This window comes from Felis catus, chromosome B3, assembly GCF_018350175.1.
Source record: "Felis catus isolate Fca126 chromosome B3, F.catus_Fca126_mat1.0, whole genome shotgun sequence".
Lineage (NCBI taxonomy): Eukaryota > Metazoa > Chordata > Mammalia > Carnivora > Felidae > Felis > Felis catus.
Genome location: NC_058373.1, coordinates 52,623,947 through 52,636,792, shown reverse-complemented (window position 1 = coordinate 52,636,792; position 12,846 = coordinate 52,623,947). Strand labels below are relative to the sequence as shown.

Below are 12,846 nucleotides of genomic sequence, written 5' to 3'. Positions count from 1 at the left end.
GAATGTGTAGATAGCTTTGGGTAGTATTGACATTTTGACAATATTTATTCTTCCAATCCATGAGCAGGGAATGTGTTTCCATTTCTTTATATCTTCTTCAATTTCCTTCATAAGCTTTCTATAGTTTTCAGCATACAGATCTTTTACATCTTTGGTTAGATTTATTCCTAGGTATTTTATGCTTCTTGGTGCAATTGTGAATGGGATCAGTTTCTTTATTTGTCTTTCTGTTGTTTCATTGTTACTCTGGAAAGCAGTGTGGAGGTTCATCAGAAAATTAAAAATAGACCTACCCTATGACCCAGCAATAGCACTGCTAGGAATTTCCCCAAGGGATAGAGGAGTACTGATGCATAGGGGCACTTGTACCCCAATGTTTATAGCAGCACTCTCAACAATAGCCAAATTATGGAAAGAGCCTAAATGTCCATCAACTGATGAATGGATAAAGAAATTGTGGTTTATATACACAATGGAGTACTACATGGCAATGAGAAAGAACGAAATATGGCCCTTTGTAGCAATGTGGATGGAACTGGAGAATGTGATGCTAAGTGAAATAAGCCATACAGAGAAAGACAGATACCATATGGTTTCACTCTTATGTGGATCCTGAGAAACTTAACAGAAACCCATGGAGGAGGGGAAGGAAAAAAAAAAAAAAAAAAGAGGTTAGAGTGGGAGACAGCCAAAGCATAAGAGACTCTTAAAAACTGAGAACAGGGGCGCCTGGGTGGCGCAGTCGGTTAAGTGTCCGACTTCAACCAGGTCACGATCTCGCGGTCCGTGAGTTCGAGCCCCGCGTCGGGCTCTGGGCTGATGGCTCAGAGCCTGGAGCCTGTTTCTGATTCTGTGTCTCCCTCTCTCTCTGCCCCTCCCGCGTTCATGCTCTGTCTCTCTCTGTCCCAGAAAAGTAAATAAACGTTTAAAAAAAAAAAAAAAAAAAACTGAGAACAAACTGAGGGTTGATGGGGGGGGAGGGAGGGGAGGGTGGGTGATGGGTATTGAGGAGGGCACCTTTTGGGATGAGCACTGGGTGTTGTATGGAAACCAATTTGACAATAAATTTCATATATTGGAAAAAAAATTTGGAAACTTTCACCAAAACAAAAACAGAAACAAAAGAAAAACCCTAAAACTACAACCAAAACTCTAGGCCCATTGATGAATTTTACCAAATTTAGAGAAGATATAGCACCAGTTCTATATAAATTGTTGCATAAAATTGAGAAAAAGGTCTCACTGTATAAAACCAGTATTATTACCCAGATACCAAAACCAAAGACATAAGACAACTTTAAGGAACTATCTTTCATGAATATAGCAAGCCCAATCCAGCAATATATTAAAAAAAAAAGTCATTATCAAGTGGAGTTTATCTGAGCAAAGTGAATTTAACATTTAAAAATCAATCTCTGGGGTGCCTGGGTGGCTCAGTCAGATGAGCATCTGACTTCAGTTCAGGTCATGATCTCACAGTTCGTGGGTTCAAGCCCCACATCAGGCTCTGTGCTGACAGCTCAGAGCCTGGAATCTGCTTGGGATTCTGTGCCTCCCTCCCTCTCTGTCCCTCCCCGGCTTGCACTCGATCTCACTCTCTCTGTCAAAAAAAAATAAACATTAAAAAAATATTTTAAAAAAATCAATCACTGTACTTTACCATCTTAAAAAAAGAAAACACAACTCCTATAATTATCTTAATATATACAGAAAAAGAAACTGACAAAAGTAAACATTAATTCATGAGGGAAATAAAAGCTGTTCTGCAAACTAGGAATAGAAGGAACAGAAGGGAATATCCTCAACCTAATTAAGTACATCTACAGTAAACCTACAATTGATGACATGTATAATGGGGAAAGACTGAATGCTTTTCCTAGAAGTTGGTCCTATACTCTCAATAAGTTGAGCAAGGGAAAAAATAAATAGAAATAGCATAAAAATAGAAAATATTCACAGAAAAATAGAAAAAAAACATACAGATTAGAAAGGAAGAAGTGAAATGGTCTTTTTTCACAAAACCCTAAGGAATCTACAAAAAAAAAAAAAAGAAAGAAAGAAAGAAAGAAAAGACTTAGACCTGATATCAAGGTCTTAAGACTAAAGATCAAAAGTCAAACAGCAATTTTCTTTCTACATGTTAGCAATCAATGGAAATATAATTTGTTTAAATGCCTTTTACATTAGGAAGATAAACTTAAATTATGTATAAGACATGTATGCTAAAAACTTTACAAAATACTGCTAAGACAAAGAAGACCTAAATAAAAAGTGAAACATACCATCTTCATGGATCTGGAAAACAAATGTTACTGATCCAATTCTTCCCAAACTGATCCATAAAGATACAATGTGAACATAACCAAAATCACAGCAGGCTTATTGGTAGAAACTGACTGCCTTCTAAAATTTGTATGACATCAAAGAAATAATACCACCAAAAATATAATGTTTATTTATATTTGAGAGTGTGAGCAGGGGGAGGGGCAGAGAAAGAGAGAGAGAGAGAGAGAGAGAGAGAGAGAGAGAGAGAGAGAGAGAGAGACACACAGAATCGGAAGAGGCTCACCAAAAATATTTTTAAAGAAAAATAAAGTTAGAGGACTTACACTACCCAATTTCAAAACTTACTATAAAGCTATGTAAAGTAGGAAAGATAGTAGAGTACAAGGATCCTGACCTTTACCTCCTTTAACAGAAACAACAAGGTCAACAATAGGCACTGCAATTCACTCTGAAAACAACGTGAAGACTGGCAGAACACATCTTCCACAGCTAACCATAGAGATGATCAAACTGAAAAGGGTAGGAAGGGCAGAGACTTGACGGGGAACCAAACCCTTGGCCTGGCTACCCACAAATAGGAGGAGCAAGGAGATCAGACCCCACACTAGACACCCCCAGCCCTGGAGACCTGCACTGAGAAATTGAGTCCCCATAATATATGGCTTTAAAAATCAGCTGGGCTTAACTCCAAGATAGCCAGAGGCTATAGAAAAGTGGGTTTCTGCCCTTACAGAGCCAGTGTGCCAAATAACTCAGCTCAAGACACAGCATAAAAGAAGCAGATTGAAAACAGCCTAAGATATATGTGAAGAAGATACACTAATTTTAGAATGTGTGCCAGAGAGGCAGGGATTTGCAGGAGCATTCTCTGTCAACAAAAGTGCTGGCCAGCACCATTTTTTCTTGCTTTCCCCTATCCTAGATAGCCAGAAGCTTTCCAGAGCCAGTCCTGACACTCCATCTGCCAGCATGCTCTGCCTAGAGTACTCCTACAACCTGCCCCAACCAACCAGCCAGCCCTAGCAGGCACACTTCCAAAGCAGCACCCAGCCCACCACACCTAGCTCAATGCATACACCCAGGATGAGTACACCCCCTAGCACAGCCACACAGGTCATAGCTCAACCACAAAGGAGGGTACACACAGCCCACACCGGGAAGCCCCTGGAAACCCCAGGGCACCTGGTTCTAGTGATCAGAGGGGACTGCACTGCAAAGTACCACAGGACCCGTTCTATATACAAGGCCACCACTATCAAGACCAAGAGATACAGCTGACCTACCTAATACAAAGAAACAAACACAAGAGAATTAGAGAAAATAAGAAGACAGAAGAATACGTCCCAAATGAAAGAATAAGACAAAATTACGCAGCAAAAGAGCTAAACAAAACAGAGACAAGCAATACGCCCAATTAAGAGTTCAAAGTAATGCTCACAAAGATGCTCACCAGAAACTGAGAGAAGAGTGAATGAAGTCATTGAGAACTTCAACAAAGAGATAGAAAGTATAAAAAATAACCAATCAGAGGTGAAAAACACAATAACTGAAAAGAAAAATACATTAGAGAGACTCAACAGCAGATTAGAGGATAAAGAACGAATCAGCTAGTTGGAAGATACAATAAGGGAAAGCATCCAAGCTGAACAGCATAAAGGAAAAAAGTCATAAAAAATGAAGCTAGGTTAAGGGATCTCTGTGATATCATCAAGCATAGTAACATTCACATGATAAGGATCCTAGAAGAAGAAGAGAGAGAAGAGAATAGAAAACTTATTTGAAGAAATATTACCTAAAAACCTCCCTAATGTGGGGAAGGAAAACAGATATCCAGACCCAGGAAGCAAAGAAAGCCCCAAACAAGATGAACCCAAGGAGGTCCACACCAAGACACACAACAATGAAAATGGCAAAAATTAAAGATAAAGAGAGAATCATAAAAGCAGCCAAAGAAAATGGTTACATACAAGAGAAACTCCATAAGGTTATCAGCTGCTTATTTCAGCAGAAACTTTTGCAGGCCAATAGAGAACGGCAGGATATATTCAAAGCGCTGAAAAGAAGAAAAACTAAGAACACTCTACAATGAAGAATACTACAACCAAGAATACTCTACCAGGCAAGGTGATTATTCAGAACTAAAGGAAAGATAAAGAGTTTCCCAGACAAATAAAAGTTAATTAAAAAAGAGTTCATCACCTCTGAACCAGCCTTGTAAGAAATATTAAGGGAACTCTTTTAAGTAGAAAGAAAAGGCCATAACTAGAAGAAAACTATAAAAGAAAAAACTTTTACTAGCAAAAATAAACATATAGTCAAGATAGTAAATCAATCACTTTCAAAGCTGGTGGAAGATTAAAACACAAAAGTAGTGAAATCAATTATACATACAAAAGTTGGTCAAGGTATATACAAAATTAAGAGATGTAAAATATGATATAATATGCATAAAACTTGAGTAAAAATGTAGTGCTTTTTCATTTTTTTTTTTACATTTTTTATTTATTTTTGATAGCGAGAGCACAAGTGGGGAAGGGGCAGAGAGAGACGGAGACACAAAATCTGAAGCAGGGTCCAGGCTCTGAGCTGTCAGCACAGAGCCCGACGCATGGCTCGAACGCACAAACCACGAGATCATGACCTGAGACGAGGTCGGACGCTTAACCGACTGAGCCACCCAGGCGCCCCTGTAGTGCTTTTATAATGTGTTTGAACTTAAACAAACATTAACTCAATACAGACTTATATAGAGTATTATATATAACTCCATGGCAACAACAAACCAAAGATGCACAATAGATACACTAAAAATAAAGAAAGAATCCCAAATTTAACACTAAAGAAAACCATAAAACCACAGGGGAGAGAGCAAAAAAGAAACAGAGATGAACTATAAAGAAACTAGAATACAATGAACAAAATGGCAAGAAGTACATACCTATCAATAATTACTTAAACTGTAAATAATGCTATAATAAACACAGGAATACATATATCTTTTTAAATTAGTGTTTTGTTTTCTTTGGGTAAGTACCCATCAATGGAATTACTGGATCCTACAGTAATTCTACTTTTAATTTCTGAGAAATGTCCATACTCTTTTCCACAGTGGCTGTACTAGCTTGCATTCCCATTAACAGTGCACAAGGTTCTTTTCTCTCCACATCCTCGCCAACATTTGTTATTTCTTGTGTTTTTTATTTAAGCCATTCTGACAATTGTGAGGTGATCTCATTGTGGTTTTGATTTGCACATCCTGATGACTAGTGATGTTGAGCACTTTTCATTTGTCTGTTGGCCATCTGTATGTTTTCTTTAGAAAAATGTCTATTCAGGGCCACCTGGGTGGCTCAGTCGGTTGAGCGTCTGACTACGGCTCAGGTCATGATCTCTCGGTCTGTGAGTCTAAACCCCGGGCCGGGCTCTGTGCTGACAGCTCAGATCCTGGAGCCTGTTTTGGATTCTGTGTCTCCCTGTCTCTCTGACCCTCTCCCATTCATGCTCTGTCTCTCTCTGTCTCAAAAATGAATAAACGTTAAAAAAAAAAAAAAAAAAGAAAAATGTCTCTTCAGGTCCTCTGCCCATTTTTAATTGTATTATTTGGGGGGGAGGGGTTGGTGTGGAGTTGTACTAGTTTTTTATATATTTCATATACTAACCTTTTATCAAATATATAATTTGCAAATATCTTCTCCCATTTAGTAGATTGTGTTTTGTTTTGTTGATGATTGATGATTTCCTTCACTGTGCAAAAGCTTTTTATTCAGTACAGCTGATGTCATATGTGGAATTTAAGAAACAAAATAAATGTACAAAGGAAAAAAACGAAAAACCAGACTCTTAAATATAGAGAACTGGTGGTTTCCAGAGGGGAGGTGGGAGGGGTGGATGGGTAAAGTAGGTGATGGGAATTAAGAGTACAGTTACTGTGATGAGCACAGAGTAATGTACAGAATTATTAAATCATTATATTGTACACACAAAAACTAATATTATACTGTACGTTATACTTGAATTTTAAAAATAAATTAAAATTTTAAAAACAAGAAAACAATACTCATCTATATGCTGCCTACAAGACTCATTTCAGACCTAAAGACAATACAGACAAAGTGAAGGGATTATGAAAGATATTCGATGCAAATGGAGGAGAAAAAAAAAAAGCTGAGGTAGCACTCATATCAGATAACACAGACTTAAAAACAAAAACTGTAAAAAGACAAAAAAGGGCTTTACATAATAATAAAGAGATCACTCTAACAAGAGGCTATAACAGTTGTAAATATCTATGCACCCAATACAGGAGCACCTAAAGATATAAGGCAAATATTAACAGACATAAATGGAGGAATTTATAGTAACACAAAAATAGTACAGAACTTAAATATCCCAATACCCCACTTGCATTAATGGATAGGTCATCCAGGAAGAAAATCAATAAGGAAACAGTGTCTTTGAACAACACATTAGACCAGATGGACTTAACAGAACATTCCACCCCAAAACAGCAGAATACATTCTTTTCAAGTACACACAGAACATTCTCCAGGATAGGTCACATTAGGCCAAATAAGTCATTAAATAAATTTGAGAAGACTGCAATCATATCAACATCTTTTTTAACTACAACGTATGAACTAGAAATCAATTATAATGAAAAAAAAAACTGAAAGAAAAAAACAAATACATGAAGTTTGCAAAACAAGATGCTACTAAACAACCAATGAGTCAATGAAAAAATCAAAGAAGAAATAACAAAAACATGGAGACAAATGAAAATGAAAAACAATGGTCCAAAATCTGTGGAATGCAACAAAAGTAGTTCTAAGAGGGCAGTTTAGAGAGATACAAGTGTACCTCAAGAAACAAACAAACAAATCTCAAACAATCTAACCTCACAGCTAAAGAAACTAGAAAAAGGACAAAGCCCAAAATGAGTAGAAGAAAGGAAATAATAAAAATTAGAGTATAAATAAATGAAATAGAGACTAAAAATGAATAGAAAAGATCAATGTGACTAAGAGCTAGTGCTTTGAAAAGATAAATTTAATAAGCCTTTAGCCAGACTAATAAAGAAAAAACACAGAGGACATAAAATCAGAAATGAAAGAGAAATTACAACCAATACCACAGAAATACATAAAAATTACAGATTACGACAAAGAAAACTATATGCCAACAAACTGAACTTAGAAAAAAATGGATAAATTCCTACAAACATCAATCTCCCAAAACTGAATCATAAAGAAATAGAAAATCTGAACAGACCAATTACTAGCAATCAAGTTGAACTGGTAATCAAAAACTGCCAATAAACAAAAGTCCAGTACCTGATGGCTTCACAAGTGAATTCTACCAAATATTTAAAGAAGAGTTAATACCTATCCTTCTAAAGTATTCCAAAAAATAGAAGAGGGAGAAATCCTTCTAAATTCATTCTACGAGGCCAGCATTACCCTGATACCACAACCAGACACAAAGACAGACACACACACACACACACACACACACACACACACACACACACACACACGAAAGGGAAGGGAAGGGAAGGGGAGGGGAGGGAAGGGAAGGGAAGGGAAGGGAAGGGAAGGGAAGGGAAGGGAAGGAAAATAAACATAAAAATAAAAATAAAAACAAAAATAAAATAGTTCTACAATTCTGGAAAAAAAAATTATAGGTTACATCATAATCCTTATGAATGTAGATGCAAAAATCCTCAACAAAATCTTAGCAAACCAATTCAAAAATAAATTAAAATTTATAAAAAATTAAAATTCACCACAATTAAGTAGGATTTATTCCAGGATGCAAGGATGGTTAAATTTATGCAAATCAATCAGCATGACATATTACATTAAAAAAATGAAGGATAAAGTTCCTAAGATCATCTTAACTGATGCAGAGAAAACATCTGACAAACATCCATTCTTGATAAAAACTAAACAAAGTAGCATAGAGTGAACATACCTCAACATTATAAAAGCCATATATAACAAACCCACAGCTAACATCAAACTCAATGGTAAAAAGCTAAAACCTTTCTCCTAAGATCAGAAACAAAACAAAAATGTCCACTCTCACCATTATCATTCACCACAGTACTGGAAGTCCTAGCCATAGTAATCAGACAAGAGAAAGGAAAGAAAAGGCATTTTGAAGTATAACTGTTAGTATTTGCAAATGACATACTACATATAAAAAACCCTAAAAATTCCACCAAAAAACTATCATACCTACTAAATGAATTCCAAAAAGTTGGAGGATACAAAATCAATATAGAGAAATCTGATGCATTTCTATACACTAATAACAAAATAGTAAAAAAGAAATTAAGAAAACAATCCCATTTACTATTGAATCAAAAATAATAAAATACCTAGGAATATATTTAACCAAAGAGGTGAAAGAACTATACACTGAAAACTAGAAGACCCTGATGAAAGAAATCAAAGAAGATATAAACAAATGGAAAGATAACACTGTATTCATAGACTGGAAGAATTAATATTGTAAAAATGTCTACACTACTCAAAGCAATCTATAGATTCAATGCAATCCTTATCAAAATACCAACAGTATTTTTCACAGAACTAGAACAATAAATCCTAAAATATATATGGAACTACGAAAGACCTTGAATAGCAAAAGCAATCTTGACAAAGTACATAAATCTGTCAAGACGCACTGAACTGTACACATAAAATATACATTTTATCTTAACTATATTTCAGTAAAGTTAATTGTAAAAAGGAAACAACAGGACAAGATTTATGTACAAGGATGCTCATATTTAATAGCAATAGAAAAAACAGAACTATTTAATGTTCATTAATAGTTATCTGGTTAAGTTAAAACACATATTCATTAATATAATGGGAAATTATGTCACCTTTAAAAAGAATTGCTGTGATTGACACAGCAATCTTATACGTTAAGTGAAAAAGACAATTTAAAGAATATGACCTAATTTGAGTGTGTGTGTATATGCACACATACTTCCATGTGGCTTACAAAGAAACAAAAAGTCTGAAAGAATATATACTGAATAGAAAACAGTGAACTTTTTTATTTAAGGTAGGACTATTTGGCAGAGGATTTTCATTTTCTCTGCATGTTTTTTACAATACATTATCACATTTGAAAAGTAAAGATAATTCCATTTTAAAGAAGGAAAAAAGGTCAAGAAGCCAATCCTTAAATAACCAAAACATTGAATCTAAGAACAGGGAAGTGATTTCAAGAGGAAGAAAACCTTCTGGAAACATTCTGTAGCCTACTGCTTTCCTTCCTGCCAAAATCACCCTCATCAAAAATTCTAATCCAAGCCCTTAAAAAGCCCAGTATTTTACTCAAAAGCATTAATCCTCTATTAAAAAAAAAAAGTTTCCAAAGAAAATAGTATTTTAAACCACTTTCAAATTTTACAAAATAACCTACTCTTATAGAAAGTGTTCAAATATAAACTTTATAAACCTAAAAAATTTAAATAAATACATATCAAGCAAAGCAAACAATTCTTTAACTGAAGATTTGACCAGGTACACATTGTGGGGGGAAAAAAACAGCTCTTTAACAAGTAAGACTTTAAAGTTCAGATAAAAAGTTAAATTACTATTAAGCCCCCCCAAAATAGAAAGTACTCAATGAACTGAAATACTAAAAACATTAAAAATCCTCAAGGTACCTGATTTTGAGTCCCACAACACCTGAACTGAAACCCTGTCATATGTAGCAGAGGCGGTGGAAAATGCCTTCTAGTGGTAGATCACACAGTTACCATCTGTTTCATCAAGTCAGACAAACTCGGCTTTATTAACAGAAGCAGAACAGATGGGGGGTGGGGGGGGAGGGAAATGCCAACATTACAAAGTTAGTTTCTGTTCTTTTTTCATGAAGATCTTAAATAGATGTAGTATCTTCTCAAAAATGTGAGGAAATAAGCTTTTTAAACCCACGACACATTTTATTAACCTCTAAAGGATCCTTACCAGTAAGGCATTCTTATCTTTCCATTAGAATTACAGAATGCTTATCTCTTAGGAGAATTAGGAGAATTTAATGCAAAGAAAACATGACTAATACTTGGGGAAAAATGATAATCAACTGCTAAGGCTATTGTAATAAAAATTCAAAGAAAAAGATACTAAGTATTATGGAACATGCACAGAACCACCTTTGAGAAGCATAAAATCTAGATGTCCCATTTGAGAGGATGTGCTTTTTTAGTCTTATTAGTTGTGTCTGAAGTACAAAGGAATCTTTTGGATTCATTAGAGATGAGAGTTCAAATTCAGTAGATGTTCAAACAATGAATACTGATCATCTTACATGGGTCATTAATAGTTTTTAATGTACCACATGACCCTCTCGTCAAAAGATCATATATACTAAAATAGTCTCAAAGTTGTGACACACAGCTGAGGCAAACATAACACAATGAGTAAGCAAAGAGAGACAATCAGAAACATTAAGATTACATGAAGGACTATTCCAAAAAATAAAAGAGGAAGGAAAATTCATTCTATGAAGCCAACATTACCCTGAAACCAAAACCAGATAAAGACACCACAAAGAAAACTACAGGCCAATATCTCTGATGAATGTAGATGCAAAAATCCTGAACAAAATATTACCAAACCGAATCCAAGAATCCTTTTATTTATTTATTTTTTCAACGTTTATTTTTGGGACAGAGAGAGACAGAGCATGAACGGGGGAGGGGCAGAGAGAGAGGGAGACACAGAATCGGAAACAGGCTCCAGGCTCTGAGCCATCAGCCCAGAGCCCAACGCGGGGCTCGAACTCACGGACCGCAAGATCGTGACCTGGCTGAAGTCGGACGTTTAACCGACTGCGCCACCCAGGCGCCCCCAAGAATCCTTTTAAAAACTCATTCACCCCAACCAAGTGAGATGTATTCCAGGGATGCAAGGGTGGTTCAGTATTCACAAATCAATCAACATGATACATCACATTAACAAGAAAAAGGATAAAAACCATAGAATCTCAATAGACGTACAAAAAACATTTGACAGAGTACAACATGCAATCATGATGAAACCCCTCAACAAAGTAGGCTTAGAGGGAACATACCTCAACAAAATAAAGACTACCTATGAAAAAACTCACAGCTAACATCATACTCAATGTTGAAAAACTGAGAGACCTTCCTCTAAGAGAACAAGACAAGAATATCCACTCTCACTTTTATTCAACATAATACTGTAAGTCCTAGCCAAAGCAATAAAAGAAAAAGAAATAAAAGGTATCCAAATTGGTAAGAAATAAATGAAATTTTCACCATTTGCAGATGATATGATACTGTCTACAGAAAACCCTAAAGATTCTACCAAAAACTACTAGAACTGATGAATGGATTCAGTAAAATCACAGTATGCAAAATGAATACACAGAATCCTGTTCCATTTCCATACACTAATAATGAGGTAGCAGAAAGAGAAATTAAGAAAACAATCCCATTTACAACTGTACCAAAAAGAATAAAATTAAACTTAACCACGGAGGTGAAATACCTGTACTCTAAAAATTATAAAAATTTGAAGGTGACACAAACAAATGGAAAGATATTCCATGCTCATGGGCTGGAAGAATTAATGTTGTTAAAATGTCCATAGTATCCAAAGCAATCTACGGATTCAATACAATCCCTATCAAAATATTACCAACATTTTCATAGAACAAGAACAAATAATTCTCAAATTTGTATGGAACCACAAAGACTCCAAATAGCCAGAGCAATCTTGAAAACAAATGAGAAAGGTGGAAGTATCACAATCCCAGAATTCAAGATATATTACAAAGTTGTAGTAATCAAAACAGTATGGTACTGTCACAAAAAGAGACACATAGATCAATGGAACAGAATAGAGAGCCCAGAAATAAATCCATGATTATATGGTCAATTAATCTATGACAAAAGTGGCAAAAATATACAATGGAAAGAAGACCATCTCTTCAACAAACAGGGCTAGAAAAGCTGGACAACTACATGCAAAAGAATGAAACTGGACCACTTTCTTGCACCATATACAAAAATAAACTCAAAATGGATTAAAGACCTAAATGTGAGACCTGAAACTGTAAAACTCCTAGAAGAAAACAGGCAGTAATTTCTTTGACATAAGCCATTGAAACATTTTCTTGATTTGTCTCCTGAAGCAAGGGAAACAAAAGCTAAATGAAACTATTGGGGCTATACCAAAATAAAAAGATTTTATACAGTGAAGAAAACCATCAACAAAACAAAAAGGCAACCTACTGAATGATATATGCAAATGATTTATCTGGTAAGGGTTTAATATCCAAAACGTATAAAGAACTTATACAACACACACACACACACACACACACACACACACACACAAACCACACAAATAATCCAATTTAAAAAATGGGCAGAGGACATGTATAGACATTTTTGCAAAGAAGACATACAGATGGCCAACAGACACATGAAAAAAATGCTTAACACTAGTCATCACGAAATGCATGTCAAAACCACAATATCACTTCACACTTGTCAGAATGGCTAAAATC

General features: G+C 35.4%; 1 protein-coding gene across 5 annotated transcripts in view; it reads right to left on the bottom strand.

The window, feature by feature from the left end:
* DMXL2 (Dmx like 2) overlaps window positions 1-12,846 on the bottom strand; it is a 151,693-nt gene that overhangs the window by 94,283 nt on the left and 44,564 nt on the right. The window contains exon 1 of one of the 5 annotated variants that reach the window (XM_045059305.1): window positions 9,974-10,091. The exons of the other annotated variants lie outside the window; for them this stretch is intronic. Coding sequence (XP_044915240.1) covers window positions 9,974-10,015 — 42 coding nt within the window. The 5' untranslated portion in view covers window positions 10,016-10,091. Of the gene's footprint in view, window positions 1-9,973; window positions 10,092-12,846 lie in introns of those variants that run through there. 5 annotated transcript variants of the gene reach the window in all.